Source organism: Garra rufa, chromosome 22 (genome assembly GCF_049309525.1).
Source record: "Garra rufa chromosome 22, GarRuf1.0, whole genome shotgun sequence".
Lineage (NCBI taxonomy): Eukaryota > Metazoa > Chordata > Actinopteri > Cypriniformes > Cyprinidae > Garra > Garra rufa.
The window spans coordinates 24,126,798-24,144,101 of NC_133382.1; the positions used below are offsets into that span (position 1 = coordinate 24,126,798).

The window sequence follows — 17,304 nt, forward strand, 5'->3', positions numbered from 1 at the left end:
GGCTGGGAACTCAGGTTTGGCGGCCATCTTGGCCGAGGCTTCAGGAACGACGGCCATCTTGACCGGGAACTCAGCAACGGCGGCCATCTTGGCCGGGAACTCTGGAACTGCGGCCATCTTGACCAGGAACTCAGGTTTGGCGGCCATCTTGGCCGAGGGTTCAGGAACGACGGCCATCTTGGCCGGGAACTCTGGAACGGCGGCCATCTTGGCCGGGGATTCAGGCTTGGTGGCCATCTTGGCCGAGGACTCAGGAACGGCGGCCATCTTGCGGGCAGACTCCTGTGTGGCAGCCATTTTGCGTGCAGACTCATGCGTGGCAGCCATCTTGCGTGCAGACTCATGTGTGGCAGCCATCTTGCGTGCCGACTCCTGCGTGGCAGCCATCTTGCGTACAGATTCCGGCATGGCAGCCATCTTGTGAGCTGGCGTGGCAGCCATCTTGTGAGCTGGCGTGGCAGCCGGCAGATTAGAGCGCTGGGCAGAGGCCGGTAGATGAGAGCGCGGGGAGGAGGCCGGCCGCATCGGGCTGAGGACAGCAGCGGAGCTTTGGAGGACGACTGGGGATAGGAGACTGGGCTGGCGGTCCGATCCGTTGGAGCGGTATGTGGAGGTTCTCGGCTTATGGCAGGCTGGCGCGATGTGCTGTGTCTGTGAGGGGACCGGAAGATGAGACCGACCACAATTTGGAAATTCTTCGACTTCAAAATCAGATCCATTCAAATAAAGAATCAGGTTTATTAGCTCGATCAAGGGGAAATTACAAGAGGGAAGATCGCAGCGAATGGTCTCATCATCCAGCCCCAAAACAAACACAGCACCAAGAGCAGCCTCGTGCCAGCCTACCTGATGGGAGAGCTCGATGAAATCCTCCACATATCGTTCCAACTCACGGCCACCTTGCCGCAGTCTCCTCAAAGCTGCCTCAGCCCGACTCATCTTCTGTTTTGGTTCCGTCAATCTGTCACGATCAGGCTGGGTTGTGGAGTGGAAAATGATGGGGAGAACCGGAGTAAATGAAAACGTAAATGGTTTATTAAATAAAACACTGTAACTAATGCAAACAAACAAAAACCGGGAGTATAAGATGAACACAAGCAAACAGAGGTAACAGTAAGCATTGACGGACAAATGGGGAGTGCACACACAGACTCTTAAATACACTGAAACGGGGGCGTGGTCACTAACAAGATAACAAGATAACATGGGGGAAATCGTCTCAGGTTACGTATGTAACCCTGGTTCCCTGAGGGAACGAGACACTGCGTCCTGAGACACTTTGGGGAACGCCATTGGCGGGCCGCACTCTGAGTCATGTCCAACGTCCAATGAGAAACGGGAGTGACGTCACAGGCGCGGTGACGTCATCGACCAGGAAGTATATAAGCACGTGCGTTTGAAGCTGGCGTCGGCTTATAGGAATGAAGCGAGCGCAGCAGGGATGCGGGAATTATGGTCCGAGACGCAGTGTCTCGTTCCCTCAGGGAACCAGGGTTACATACGTAACCTGAGACGTTCCCTTCCGGGAACTCTACACTGCGTCCTGAGACACTTTGGGGAACGAGGTATCAACGCCCCCATAATTTCCAAGGCCCTGCCCAGTTTTTGTCTGCTAGGCCAAGGGTGGAAAAGTTGTGTCTTGGTACACTTCAGCCTGGGAAACTTGCCAGGACATGAGTGATAATACATCTCTGTCTGTGGAGCCCACCAGACAAGAGGGAGAGAATGTACCTCGGCCCTCGGGCACACGAGGTTAGCATAATCCAGTGTCTGGAATACTTACCTGATGAGACACTATGGAAACTCCGCCTGGTGATCTTGCCAGAACGCGAGTGATAATGCATCTCTGTCTGTGATCAACCACCAGACAAGAGGGATAAATGAGCCTCGGCCCTCAGGCACACGAGGCTAAGGTTCTCAACCGCTGCCTGTCACAAGACCAGTGCAGGGGGAGAAAGGCTCCTCGGCCCTTGGGCACACGAGGAGAAGTGGTAGTCCTTTGTCTGCGCTACGGCCAGACCAAGAGGGACACAAGAAGTGCCTGGTGATCTTGCCAGGGCACTGGAATTCATCTCAGTCTGTGATCAACCACCAGACAAGAGGGATAAATAAACCTCGGCCCTCGGGCACACGAGGCTAGGGTTCTCAACCGCTGCCTGTCATAAGACCAGCGCAGGGGGAGAAATGCTCCTCGGCCCTTAGGCACACGAGGAGAAGTGGTAGTCCTTTGTCTGCGCTACGGCCAGAACAAGAAGGACGCAAGAAGTGCCTGGTGAACGTGCCAGGACACTGGAATACATCTCTGTCTGTGATCGACCACCAGACAAGAGGGATAAATGAGCCTCGGCCCTCAGGCACACGAGGCTGGGGTTCTCAACCGCTGCCTGTCACAAGACCAGTGCAGGGGGAGAAAGGCTCCTCGGCCCTTGGGCACACGAGGAGAAGTGGTAGTCCTTTGTCTGCGCTACGGCCAGACCAAGAGGGACACAAGAAGTGCCTGGTGATCTTGCCAGGGCACTGGAATTCATCTCAGTCTGTGATCAACCACCAGACAAGAGGGATAAATAAACCTCGGCCCTCGGGCACACGAGGCTAGGGTTCTCAACCGCTGCCTGTCATAAGACCAGCGCAGGGGGAGAAATGCTCCTCGGCCCTTAGGCACACGAGGAGAAGTGGTAGTCCTTTGTCTGCGCTACGGCCAGAACAAGAGGGACGCAAGAAGTGCCTGGTGAACGTGCCAGGACACTGGAATACATCTCTGTCTGTGATCAACCACCAGACAAGAGGGATAAATAAACCTCGGCCCTCGGGCACACGAGGCTAGGGTTCTCAACCGCTGCCTGTCATAAGACCAGCGCAGGGGGAGAAATGCTCCTCGGCCCTCAGGCACACGAGGAGAAGTGGTAGTCCTTTGTCTGCGCTACGGCCAGAACAAGAGGGACACAAGAGGTGCCTGGTGAACGTGCCAGGACACTGGAATACATCTCTGTCTGTGATCAACCACCAGACAAGAGGGATAGATGAGCCTCGGCCCTCAGGCACACGAGGCTAGGGTTCTCGACCGCTGCCTGTCACAAGACCAGTGCAGGGGGAGAAATGCTCCTCGGCCCTCAGGCACACGAGGAGAAGTGGTAGTCCTTTGTCTGCGCTACGGCCAGAACAAGGGGGACACAAGAAGTGCCTGGTGGACCGCCAGGACACTAGAAAACATCTCTGTCTGTGATCAACCACCAGACAAGAGGAGCACAGGCCTCGGCCCTCGGGCACGCGAGGCAGGATATCACACCTCTCGCCTGGAGGACTGCCAGGTCGAGAGGGTAGAAATCCTTTTCCTCCATAGAGGAAAAGCGCCTAAGCACCTCTAGGCCTAGCAATGCTAGGGCTGAAGGACGACTGAGCCAGGAGTGACTCTGAGGTCTAGTTCGTAGAATCTGACGAACGTTAGAGGTGAGGACCAACCCGCCGCACTGCAGATGTCCTGGATCGGGACACCTGCCATCAGAGCTTTAGAGGCTGCAATGCCTCTAGTTGAGTGAGCCTTGATTCCCATCGGGTATGGGAGACCAGAGGACTCGTAGGCAGTAGAGATGGCATCAATGATCCACTTACTGATAGTAGGCTTGGAAGCCGGGCACCCCCTCTTAGGGGGGCCGTAACAGACCAAAAGTTGCTCTGATTTACGCCACAGGGCAGCTCTGTGGACATAAGTGTCCAGTGCTCTTACTGGACACATTAAGTTATACTTCCTCTGGTCGTGCTCCACGAATGGAGGAGGGTAAAACGCTTGGAGCGTTATTGGCTGTGGTGTCGCTGATGGGACCCTGGGTACGTACCCAGCTCGTGGGTAAAGGAATGCTTTGGCCAACCCTGGGGCAAAGTCAATGTAAGAAGGGGCCACTGAAAGGGCCTGCAGGTCCCCGACTCTCTTGAGAGACGTTAGCGCCAGCAGCAGTGCTGTCTTTAGGGTAAGCATCCGATCGGAGGCCTCCTCCAGAGGCTCGAAGGGAGGCTTACACAGCGCCTCCAACACCACAACTAAGTCCCATGTAGGGACTTTCGGTCTTGCACGAGGCCTCAGCCTGAGTGCACCGCGGAGGAAACGTGAGACCAGGGGGTTCTTGCCCACTGAAAGGCCGCCATGAAGGGCGTGGTAAGCCGATATAGCCGCCACGTACACCTTCAAGGTGGAGTGAGCTAACCCAGCGGACAAACGAGTTTGCAGGAACTCCAGCACTGTACCAACCGGGCAGTGGACTGGGTCTAAGCGGCGTTCATGACACCATGACGCAAACAGGTTCCACTTTAGGCCATAAAGTTTCCTCGTAGAGGGAGCTCTGGATTGAAGGATGGTCTCAACAACCTCGGTTGAGAGACCAGCTTCTATGAGTTGTGCCCCCTCAGGGGCCACACCCATAACTTCCACTTCTCTGGGTGGGGGTGGCATATTGCGCCCCCAGCCTGAGAAAGAAGGTCGCTCCTGACAGGAATCTCCCATGGAGAGCCGTCGAGGAGGGCGATTATATCCGAGAACCATACTCGGGCCGGCCAGTACGGGGCTACTAGCAGCAGCCGTACTCCGTACCGGCGCACTCTTTCCAGAACTCCCGGGAGCAGAGCGATCGGGGGAAAAGCGTACAGACGAAGCCTCGGCCACGTCTGTACCATGGCATCCAGTCCGAGAGGAGCTGGAGGAACTAGAGAGTACCAAAGGGGACATTGCGATGTCTCCTGAGTCGCAAAGAGGTCCACCTGGGCTTGACCAAAGACTCTCCATATCTGCTTCACCACCTGAGGGTGAAGCATCCATTCCCCGGGCCTCAGCCCCTGCCACGACAGGACGTCTGCTCCCACATTGAGACGTCCAGGAATGTGAACTGCTCTCAATGAGAGAAGCTTCCCTTGTGACCACAGGATGATCTGGCACGCCAGCTTGTATAAGGGGCGTGAACGCAGACCTCCCTGGTGGTTTATATAGTAGACCACCGCCGTGTTGTCTGTGCGGACCAGCACGTGACGGTTTCTCAGGTCTGGAAGGAAATGCTTTAGAGCCAGGAACACTGCCAACATTTCTAGGCAATTTATGTGCCAGGAGTGATGCTGGTCGTTCCATTGGCCTTGGGCGGAGCGGCCACTCATGACCGCTCCCCACCCGGTGAGGGATGCATCTGTCGCTAGCGTGACGCGGCGGCAAGGAGCTCCCAGCGCTGGACCTTGTAATAGGAACCAGGGCTTTTTCCACATGACTAAGGCACGTAGGCAGCGCCGCGTGACCTTGATCTTGCGGAATGGGTTCCCCCTCGGGGAAAACCCTTTGGTTTTGAGCCACCACTGCAGTGGTCTCATGTGCAGCAGTCCAAGAGGTATCACGTTGGATGCAGCTGCCATAAGACCTAACAGTACTTGGAACTGTTTGACAGTGAGTAGCAGGCCTAGCTTGACCGCATTTGCTGCAGTAAGGATCGACTCGATCCGAGCAGGTGACAATCGTGCCTGCATCGTGGTCGAATCCCAGATTACACCTAGATAAGTGGTTCTCTGTAATGGAGACAGCACACTTTTCTTGGCGTTGAGTCTCAACCCCAGCTTTTTCATGTGAGCAAGAACAACATCTCGATGTTGAGCTGCTAACTGTTCCGAACTGGCTAGGATGAGCCAGTCGTCTATGTAGTTGAGTATGCGGATGCCCTGGAGTCGCAGTGGAGCCAGAGCAGCATCCACACACTTCGTGAAAGTTCGGGGAGAGAGCGCTAGGCCGAACGGAAGAACTCTGTATTGGTAAGCTTTGCCCCTGAAAGCGAACCTGAGAAACTTCCGGTGTTGAGGAAGGATGGAGACGTGAAAGTATGCGTCTTTCAGATCTCTCGTGACAAACCAGTCCTCGGACCTGATTTGAGACACGACCTGTCTGACAGTCAACATTTTGAACTTCAGTTTTCTTACTGAGAGGTTTAGCTGTCTGAGATCTAAAATGGGCCGCAGGCCCCCATCCTTCTTGGGAACAATGAAGTACCGGCTGTAGAACCCGGATTCTCTGTGTTGAGGAGGGACCACCTCGATGGCCTCCTTCCTCAGGAGAGTACTCACTTCCTGTTCCAATACCAGAGCCTGCTCGGGGCCTACCAGAGTAGGAAATACCCCGCTGAAAGGTGGCGGCTTGGCGCCGAATTGAATGCGATAGCCTTTCTCTACAGTACGCAGGACCCACATAGAAATATTTGGCAGTAGTTTCCACGCTGCCAGAAATTCTACTAAGGGAACCAACCTCTCGAGGCTGGTTTCTGGATTTATTTGGAGAGCTACCTCGGTGGCCTGTAACAGCGAACTGGCAGGATGCACCTGAAGTAAGCGCTCTGGAAACCCCCGTGGGGGTGGCGAACTCTCTGGTTCCGCTACGTTTCCGGGCGGAAAGACCGGAGAAAGATGTTCACGGGAGACTGCCGCGCCCTGTAACACCGGCAGGGTTAGCTGACGAATCTCCTGAGGGCCCCCCGAAGAGAGGTGGTCACCGTACTCCTCAGAGGCGGTGAAGCACCTAAGTCTTCGAGAGGGGCTGCCCTCATCGGCCCTGAGCCACAACCATCAGGGCCGTTTAGCTGAGGTCCTCTTTGACTGAAGGACGACCCTCAGGTCCGGCCTAGTCTTAGAGGACCCCGGTTTGGAGTGTTGCTAAACCCGCCCTCTAGGCTTAGCCGGAGGGGTGCGGATAGCAACACTCCTTTTCTGTGCACCCCGGTGCGAGGAGCTAGCTTGCGGCTGGGGCTGCTCCCCGTACTGGGGTGAATGGGGGGGCGGTTGTGGGGTGTCAACGCTCTCAACATCAACCTCCTCGGAGGAAGACAGAAGGAGCGCTGACTCCTCCTCTTGGAGGGAAGGAACCGCAGTGCGGGCTTCCTCATCCAAGAGGAGGTCATACGATCCGCTGGGTAAGGAGAGAGATAGGGGATCACCCGTCTCAACTCCCTCCAGCAGATCTACCTGCGAACCCCATGAGTGCAGCTGCCGCTCCGCCTCAGCGGAAGCGGGGCCAGACCCACGGGGAACGTTAGTGAAAGCCCCCTCCTCAAAGAGGGCTTTCCGGGAACGGAGCAACCGCAGCGGCGTTCGCTCGCACTGCGGGCAGCCAACCCCCTCAAGGGCTGACCTAACATGCTCCGCTCCCAAGCAGACCACACATAGATCGTGTGTATCCCCACCAACAATGAAACGTTGGCAGGGAGGGACACACTTTCTATGTGGCTGCTGAACCGCCTTAGAACGTGCGTTCTTAAAAGAACGTTTTCCCCCTGGCATTTTGCTCAAATAAAAGTAGTGCAAACTGGCACTAAAAAACAGCAAACTGCAGATCAGACAGACAATAACACAGAGCGCTCTCGCTGAATGACAAAAGCTGACGCCAGCTTCAAACGCACGTGCTTATATACTTCCTGGTCGATGACGTCACCGCGCCTGTGACGTCACTCCCGTTTCTCATTGGACGTTGGACATGACTCAGAGTGCGGCCCGCCAATGGCGTTCCCCAAAGTGTCTCAGGACGCAGTGTAGAGTTCCCGGAAGGGAAACAAATATGGGCAAGACTGAACTAACTAAACATAACCAAAAGGGGGAGACAAGGACTAAACCATATAAGCTAGAAACATGGGGGGAAAAACACTTGGAAAACATGAACATGACAGAACAGGACAATACACAGACATAACTCTGACAGTAGTGTAGCTGTTTGGACTCTCATTCTGACGGCACCCATTCACTGCAGAACATCCAATGGTGAACAAGCAATGCAATGTTGCATTTCTCCAAATCTGTCATAATGAAGAAACAAACTCTTCTACATCTTAGATGGCCTAAAGGTGTATACATTTTCAGTGAACTACTGTAATCACACTATTGCACTGAATATACAATCCAGGACTTCAATAATAAAGCAAGTCCTTCACATTTTTGCTTCCATTCTGTATAAGTCAAGCTTCTGTATGAAAAGAATAAGACTGTATAATGGCCCCAGATGAAAAAGAACGAACATGTTTGCTTTATCAGTATAGAAATACTAGTTAATTTATACACGCTACACATGCTGGCAACTGTGGATGTGTAATTATAATAATAATGGAAAACCCTATAACCCTGTGAATTTATAATTGCTTTGGAAAGTCACTAATGTGAACAGGTTTTCCATTTTACTGACTAAAAAAGATAAAAGTTGTAAGAACCTGTCACTGAAAAGCCCATATTTATTGACTGTTATTTAAATATTGCTGAAAACCTTTGCTTGATTATAGCTCTGTCTATGAGAAGACCACGGAGAACAAGAACAAGGAACAAACTCTTTCCTACTGTTTGAATATTAAATATTATGTATCTAGGGATAATGTACAATCATAATCTGAAGGGTTTTAATTTTTGTAATAATCACTGGCTGACAGTACATTATACTGCTTAGTACACAGCAACCTAACTTGGAAGATGCCTAAATAAATGTTACATTTTATCAGGCCAGCTTTCCAGAAATAATTGTTTTCGTGAAATTCACTAGCAATTTTCAGTGTACTCATAAAAGTACAATAACACTGTGGATAAAATATTGACAACGAAACAATATGAACAATGCATTGCTGCTGGGGGTTTTAAGCTTCTCAGTTTAACAAGTTGATGTCTATGATATGATTACAAGCAGAGAAACCTTGTTAAATTCTCATCAACTGATTTAAAACAACATAAACTCATATAATGATTGTGAATGGATGAAGATCTCTATGTCCTTCGTTTATGAGTGGGTGCCGCTGTCACATGTCTCTACACCATCTTATGAAGCTGCCCTACAGCACTGCGAGGGTGTTCATCATTCAGAAGAAGCGCAGCAGATCTCGCACACATTCCTCAGGTTGATGAGAGACCTCAAGAGACTTGAATCATTCCACTTCATCAACCATCCAGCAACTACTTCACTTCAAAGAACACACTTTAAGTGCTTAAAAGGTTTGAAATCTAAACAAGACCATCAGTGATCAAGGGATCCTCAGATGACCTGACATTTTCTGTTTTATCTGCGGTATTATTCGAAAGCCTAATATTAGAGCATCACAGTAATCCCACACTTGCTACTGCACAATAAATATTTAATCATGCAATTGTTGTGCCTTCAGGAGGTTTTTTTTTTTAGGACTAATACAAAGTAATCGCAATAATATGTTTGAGAGAGCTTGAATGAGAGATTACACCTGTAATACATTGTCTTTGCAGAGAGCTGTTCAGTCAAGACTCGCTAACTGCTGTTCTACACAGGGCTGTAACCACAATAGACAATGAGAAGGACAAGTTTTAGTTACTGTTTGTGTCAGACAAACCATGGCACTCTCATGCCACACATCATGTTTTCACCCAACGAAAAATACTTCACGGAGCAAAGAGGACACTGACAACATGCCATCAGACAAGACAGAGCAGGTCACTTTTGGTATAAAACAAAGTCTCAGCTTTCTAGTTTTGTCATTTTTTAAATAAATTCAAACAATAAATACCATTTTGTGGCAGATCACTGTAGCGCTTCAGTTCAAAAAGCATGTGAACCAATCTGTCATGTATCTGGTCTGTCTTCTCATCATGAACTCTTGCACTACACATTCTGGACTGCAATCCCCATAAGCCACTGCACCAATCACTGCACACAGCTGTTCCTCGTTTTCCACTGAACTGATTGCTGCACACACCTGTTTCACATTTTCCCACATGCATTTAAGCCAAAGACACACACAGCCACCTTGCGAAGTCTTATCATTCCCTATGGTTGTTATTCTAAGCGTTTTCCATGTTTCCATGCTCCCTGGCCTTGTTGTTTCCTTAGTTTATTCCTGGTTTGTTTTGTTTGTCTTATTTGTTTTCTTTGTCACTTTGGACTGCCCTTCTGGATTTCGACCCCCCGCCTGTGTTACGGATTACTCTCTGGATTGTCTTTGAGGTTACTGTTTGCCGATATTTTGACCCTGTCTGTTTGACCACGTCTGTTAAATAAATGCTGCGAATGGATCTGAACGTCTCTGACTCCTCCTTGTGACAGAAGACTTCGCCAAACCAGGATCCAGCGGCTTTGTTTCACCCCCAGCATCATCATGGACCCAGTCAACCAACTTCTGCTTCTCCGACAAGGAGATCGCCCCATCGAGGAATATGTTCTCCGTTTCTGTGAGTTGTTGAATAAAACACCATTTTTTGATGAAGTTTACTTCAAGGACTTGTTTCGGATGGGACTGAATGAACCTGCTAAATCTATGCTGCCTGGAGGGGAATTCAGATGCCCACTAAGGGACGTTATTCAGTATGCGTTGTTGCTATGTGGCTCTCCTTTAACTGTGGGTGTTTTGGAGGAGTCACAGCGCAAGATGACCGCCCTTCCAGAGTCTCCGCTGGTTCCGCCCGGCCTTCCAGAGTCTCCGCTGGTTCCGCCCGGCCTTCCAGAGTCTCCGCTGGTTCCGCCCGGCCTTCCAGAGTCTCCGCTGGTTCCGCCCGGCCTTCCAGAGTCTCCGCTGGTTCCGCCCGGCCTTCCAGAGTCTCCGCTGGTTCCGCCCGGCCTTCCAGAGTCTCCGCTGGTTCCGCCCGGCCTTCCAGAGTCTCCGCTGGTTCCGCCCGGCCTTCCAGAGTCTCCGCTGGTTCCGCCCGGCCTTCCAGAGTCTCCGCTGGTCCCGCCCGGCCTTCCAGAGTCTCCGCTGGTCCCGTCCAGCCTTCCTGAACCTCCGCTGGTTCCGCCCAGCCTTCCTGATCCTCCGCTGGTCCTGTCCAGCCTTCCTGAACCTCCGCTGGTTCTGCCCAGCCTTCCTGATCCTCCACTGGTCCTGTCCAGTTGTCCTGAGATTCCTGTCTGCCCGGTTCTGGTCAAGGAGGCCATGCATGGACTGTGTGGGTTCCCACCCACCCTCCCTGCTGCTCCAGTTCTGCCACCTCTGTCTCCTGACAGTCCCTCTGCTCACCCACATCCCACCTTCGGTGCAGAGGACTTGCCGTGGGACTGCCAGTCTCCATCGGTGTCCAGACTGAAGGACCCCTCACCATCACCTCCAGTCTCAGAGTCCTGGACTCCACCTCGGCCCTCCGACCCTGCGGCTCCACCCCGGCTCTGTGCTCCCTCGTCTCCGTTGTCGGCCGTCGGCCCACCAGCTCCTCCGGGCTCCATCGTCTCTCCGGCTCCGCCCCGGTCAGTCGTCGCCCCACCTTCGCCTCTGGACTCTACTCCTCCGGCTGCGCCTCGTCACTCCGTCCTGCCGGCTCTGTGGACCTCCTCCCTCCCGTGGGCACAGCCTCGATCCTCTGTCACTCCGGCTCCGCTGCGTACCTCCGGACCTCCATCTCCGCCGGGGTCGCCAGAGCCTTGGGTTCCGCCGTGGCCCTCCGGATCCTCTGTGTCGCCCAGGACCATCGACTCTCCGGTTCCGCCTCGGGCTCCACCTCCGTCGGTCGGCCCCATGCAGGAGCCAACCCTTCCTCCATCATGGCTTCTCCCTCCGTCGGCTCCGCCTCAGTTCGTGGTTCCAGTACCCCTACATGGACCTGGTCCTCCTTCCCTCCCCCTGTTCCGCCTCCGCTCCACCACCCTCCAGGTTGTATTATGTGGTTAGAGCGTCTGGAAGCCGCTCCTTGGGGAGGGGCTCTGTCATGTATCTGGTCTGTCTTCTCATCATGAACTCTTGCACTACACATTCTGGACTGCAATCCCCATAAGCCACTGCACCAATCACTGCACACAGCTGTTCCTCGTTTTCCACTGAACTGATTGCTGCACACACCTGTTTCACATTTTCCCACATGCATTTAAGCCAAAGACACACACAGCCACCTTGCGAAGTCTTATCATTCCCTATGGTTGTTATTCTAAGCGTTTTCCATGTTTCCATGCTCCCTGGCCTTGTTGTTTCCTTAGTTTATTCCTGGTTTGTTTTGTTTGTCTTATTTGTTTTCTTTGTCACTTTGGACTGCCCTTCTGGATTTCGACCCCCCGCCTGTGTTACGGATTACTCTCTGGATTGTCTTTGAGGTTACTGTTTGCCGATATTTTGACCCTGTCTGTTTGACCACGTCTGTTAAATAAATGCTGCGAATGGATCTGAACGTCTCTGACTCCTCCTTGTGACACAATCATCTCTTCCTCTTTACTAATTATAGCATGAAATAAACATAAATGAACATCAGGAGGTATCTTGCTTCTATTTATTCCTAATTTACTCATGTCATGCAAGACGTTCATTTCTTTATTTCTTCAGTAAAAAGAAATTAAGGTTTTTGAGGGAAACATTTTAGGATTTTTTTTTCCATATAGTGGACTTCAATGTGACCCAATAGATTGAAGGTACAAACTCCAGTTTCAATGCAGCTTTAAAGGGATCTTGACAATCCCAGCCAAGGAATAAGGCACTAATCTAGCAAAATGATAAGTCATTTTCTGATTTTTTTTTTAAAAATTTTATATAGTTTTATGCATGTCTAAGACTTCTCGTATTATGTAATTACGTTGGAAAGGTCTTTCTTTGTCTGTATACTCTGGTTCAGTAAGGTAGAGTAGGGTGAACAACTCCATCTCATTTTCTCCTCCAACCTAAAAATTGACTTTTTTTTCCAAAAAGGGCATTTGACTTTCTTTGCACACTCTTAAAAATAAAGGTGTTTAAAAGGTTCTTCACAGTGATGCCACAGAAGAACCATTTTTGGTTCCACAAAGAACTATTCAGTCAAAGGTTCTTTAAAGAACCATCTCTTTCTTAACTTTTTATAATCTGAAGAACCTTCTTTCATCACAAAGAACCTTTTGTGAAACACAAAGATTCTTCAGATGTTAAAGGTTCTTTATGGAACCATTTAGACAAATAAGGTTCTTCTATGGCATCGTGAAGCACCTTCATTTTTAAGAGTGCACATTCGATTAAACGCTGGGTTGGTACTTCCTACATAATGCATGATGTAAGACGAGATGTAAGTATTTGTGGTTAAAAAGTATATACTTTTTTATTTTTTTTTTAGAATATGACCAATCGTTTTGCTAGATAAGACCCTTATTCCTCAGATGGGATTGTGTAGAGCCCTTTGAAGCTGGACATTCAACTCATTGGCAACCACTGAAATCCACAATATAGAGAAAAAATCCTAGAAAGTTTTCCTCAAAAACCTTAATTTCCTTTCGACTGAAGAAATAAACACATGCACTTCTTGGATGAAATAGGGGTTAAAAAAATTATCAGGAGTTTTTTATTCTGGGAGTGAACTAATCTTTTAAAAATTAAGGTGCGAGACAGATAAAAAAAAAAACACTTACAAATTAAAAACAAATTAAATTTTTTAGTTGTGCAAAAAGCGTTGATAAAACAGTTTATTTGAATTCATGGGCTTTTACAACAAAATTTTTTATAAGTTTCAGGGCGATGAAAAAATAATTACCACTGTTTTCCTCCTCAATAATAACACACCAGAAAATAGCTTGATAAAGCAAAACCCTAATTATTTTCCTGAGCACTGATTCATCAAACAATCTGCTTAATGAACCAAAAACATTTTTAAGTGTTTACAATTGCACATTTTTCACAAATATCTGCAGATTTGCATTGTAATTGAAAGGCGAACACTGATTCATATCTACATAGCATATGGTTTGACCTCTGAGGACACTAAGGTGTTTCTTCTCCTTCACCAGGATACAGTTATGCATCGCAGCATAATCCCTCTCCAACTGAGATCTTTTATCATTATCTGTTATACTTTCTTCTCATCAGCACTGGAATCAGTCTCAGGAAGATAATGTGATCTTAAAAGTTACCTTGTAAAGTCATCACGCTTCTTTTTAGCATCTGTGCAAGTAACTATGAAATCCTGGAAATGAACCAGGGGTTTGATCAAGCGCCCATGATTATCTGACACCTGGATTACCTTTTTCCCCAAAGATCCATCGCTTGTGCAAACTGGTGGTGAAGAAGATTGGTGTCTGAGTGACACACATCAAAAAGTCAGTGACAGCTAGATTAATGATGAACATGTTGGCAGGCGTTCTCAGACTCCTACTCCTAAAAACATCACAAGAGAAACATCAAATGCTATGATTCATACTATTAACAGAACACTCATTCAAGGTTCTACAATGTTGGTTAACAGTTAAATGACATACAGTTAAAAAAAATTTTTTTTAGTAAGTTTGTTTTATTGTGAAATATACATCCTGGACTTGTGCCCTGGTCCACTTGTGCTGCCTTCTCAGTGCAACAATGGCTCTTAGATGAGCAGATCTAAGCTAGATTTCATTGGCTATCACACAAAACATTTATCTGGACTCACTTGCAAAAGGCGTACATGACCAAGAAGTTTCCCACCATGCCAGTGATGCCCACTGCCAGAATGACAGAGCCGATGGTGTAATGAGCATGGTCTGGAACATCCACTGTGGGGAACGGATGTCGAACACCCTGCACCATTGCCACCTGTTCAGAGCGAGAAAAAAGGAAAAATCAGGAGATGATTTTAGATGAGCACAATGTGCTACATTCAGACAGTAATGGATACTGAGTCTTAAAGGGATAGTCGTTCCAAACCCGTAAGACCTTCGTTCATCTTCATAACACAAATTAAGATATTTTTGATGAAATCCAATAGCTTTCTGATCGATGTCCTTGCTACCTTTCCTGAAATGTGGTAGTTGCGTTGCTGTCTGTGCAGGGTCAGAAAGCACTCGGATTTCATCTGAAATATCTCAATTTGTGTTCCAAAGATGAACGAAGGTCTTATGGGTTTGGAATGACATGAGGAGAGCAATTAATGACCGAACTTTAATTTCTGGGTAAACTAATACTTGAGGTTACATTACTTATAAAGTAATATATAGTAATATTTTTTATATAAATGTTTTATTTTTCCTAGAGACCATTCGTTTCAAATCCTCTAGTTCCTGAAATCTCTATAATACCTGTTTAATACCTCAATAGCCAGCTGAGATGGAATTAAGCAGACATATTTACTGTTTTTGAAGTGGATTGTGCTGTTTCATTGAAGTACATTGGTCCATAGAACAAAGAACACATAAAAGCTTTTTAGAATGGCAATCGGGCCAGCTTTCAGTTTTTGCCCTTGTGTCAGACTCAGTTCTTAAGAGGCAATTAGTACATCAAACACTGCCTTTCGATTCACCAGTGTCAACGTCTTAGTCGACTACTTTTAGGATCAATTTATCCATTTATACTTCTATCCATTCCCGAGACACTCTATTGACTTGATTGGCTAAAGCCAGACAGAGCAAAACAAGTAGAATTGACACTCTGTAGGTCACTTTCATAGTTAGAGCATGTAATTGGTGAGTAACACAGACTAGCAAATCAGAGAAACAATCACTCACATTTCTTATAAATAAAAAAGGGCTAGCTTTTGAAGAAAACAATGGAAAGATGTATTAATAGTGGATATTGTAAGACTGCTCAGTTTGACAATCCCAAACGCAAACTGAGAGAAGAGGACATTTCAGAACTAATGAGTTTATAATCTGCCGCAGATCAGTGGCAGATTAATGCAATATGTGTGGATGCGGGTATCTTTGTTCATGATATAGCAGCAGGGAAATTAATGGGTCATTAAAGAAGTCTTTCATCTGACTGAATTAGATTCACTCCACTACTATTGGATAAGGAATGCTGAAAAACTTTGTTTTCTGCAAAACATACGCTTCTAATTTATTATGCATATTATTTATTTTTGCACCTGATTATTATGTTCTCCAGCAAGCACCTTGTGCTTCAATGGAAAAACATCTGGCCATCTGTACAAAGACTGATGATCAGTAGCTGTGTTTCCATTAAAGATTTGAGCGAAACCTTTGCAATATCTTATATTGTCGATAAGAAGCTATTGCGAAATGACAACAATTGGTCCATTAACCAATGTTATGTGACTAAAACGTAATTTTTCCTCTTGTGATAAGATAGATTTATGTATATTGCAGCCACCACACTAGCCATTATTTTCATTTTTATATAAAATACAATTATTAAAAACATTACCAAACTTTTTTGCAATCCATGAATTTACACGTTTCCACTGAGCAAATTTTGAATGGCCAATTTCAGTTTGTGCAATTTGAAGGGTAGTTGAAACACAGTTATTGACTGTGTCCCAGAAGCGGCTCTTGGTGCTGCCTCTGTAAAGTGCGGTTGCTGCGATATATGTAAACCTACTAACATCTATCACCATGACTTATCGCAAGAGGAAAAAAAAAAATGTTTTAATCAAATAACATTGATTAATAGAAACGCCTTCATTTCGCAACAGTTTTTTTTTTAAAATATCGCAAAAGTTGGTAACACTAGGGAACCAATCACAAAGATAGGGAACCAATCACAGAACGGGGAGGGAGCAGCAAGACGATGACGCCTTCTATGCGACTCACCGAAGCAGTTTGTTTATAACTATGGATCCAGCATGGCAGCAGACGCGAAGTTATCTTTCGATGCAGCCTTAGGGCGTGTTCACACTTGGCATGTTTTTTGACAAGAAAAAGTTGACAAGGGCGTTTTTTAGTTCCAAAAAAATCTGGAAGCGTTGCAGCAGAGGGCGTCTTTTTGTCGCTATAACAACAGCTGCAACAGTAGCCTATGTGTGGTGCAGAAATGTCGTTAAAAAAAGGAAGCTGGCTCTTTTCTTTTTTTTTTTTTTTTAGCATTTTTGCCTTTTATTTGATAGGACAGTATTTAGACAGAAAGCGAAGTGGGAGAGAGAGAGAGCGGGCATGGGATCGGGAAAGGTCTGCGAGCCGGGACTCGAAAAAGGGACGCCCAAAGCGCAACGGCGCTATTATACAAGTCGATGTGCGGCTCAAGAAGCTATCGGTACTGCACGTCGGTTTTTGAAGTTAACGGGGAGGCAAATCCGGTTCACAACAATAAAATAAAAGTCTATATAACGGCACCTTTCTCATTTTTTCTTGTTGTTATGGAAACGAAAGGTCTAGCTACTCACTTGTCATTGGTCAGCTGTCAAAAAAGCGCTTGACGTAGGGCGTTTACTTTAGAAAAGTTCAACTTTTCTAAAAAGTTCAAAATACGGTTCCGTCATTAATGAATAACTACATAGGAACAAATGACTAATGCACTACTAACATTGTAGCACCTACTATTAACTAACAAAAAATTCTGATTAAACAAATCAGTAAGTAATACTGCTCAGTTGAAAGTGGTAGTTTGCTATTAGCTGATCTTTAACTATTTTATTTTTTTGTATCTTCCAGAGACCTAAGAATTACTATATACAGATTCATAATTAATGTGAATGATGCTAAATATATAATTAATTCTAAAG

At 47.6% G+C, this 17,304-nt stretch overlaps 1 protein-coding gene across 1 annotated transcript in view; it reads right to left on the reverse strand.

The window, feature by feature from the left end:
• opn4b (opsin 4b) overlaps positions 1 to 17,304 on the reverse strand; it is a 57,349-nt gene that overhangs the window by 23,808 nt on the left and 16,237 nt on the right. The window contains exons 2-3 of the mRNA XM_073828004.1: positions 14,302 to 14,444; positions 13,900 to 14,033 (exon numbers count right to left, since the gene is read on the reverse strand). Of these exons, the coding sequence (XP_073684105.1) occupies positions 13,900 to 14,033; positions 14,302 to 14,444 (277 nt within the window). The remainder of the gene's footprint in view (positions 1 to 13,899; positions 14,034 to 14,301; positions 14,445 to 17,304) is intronic.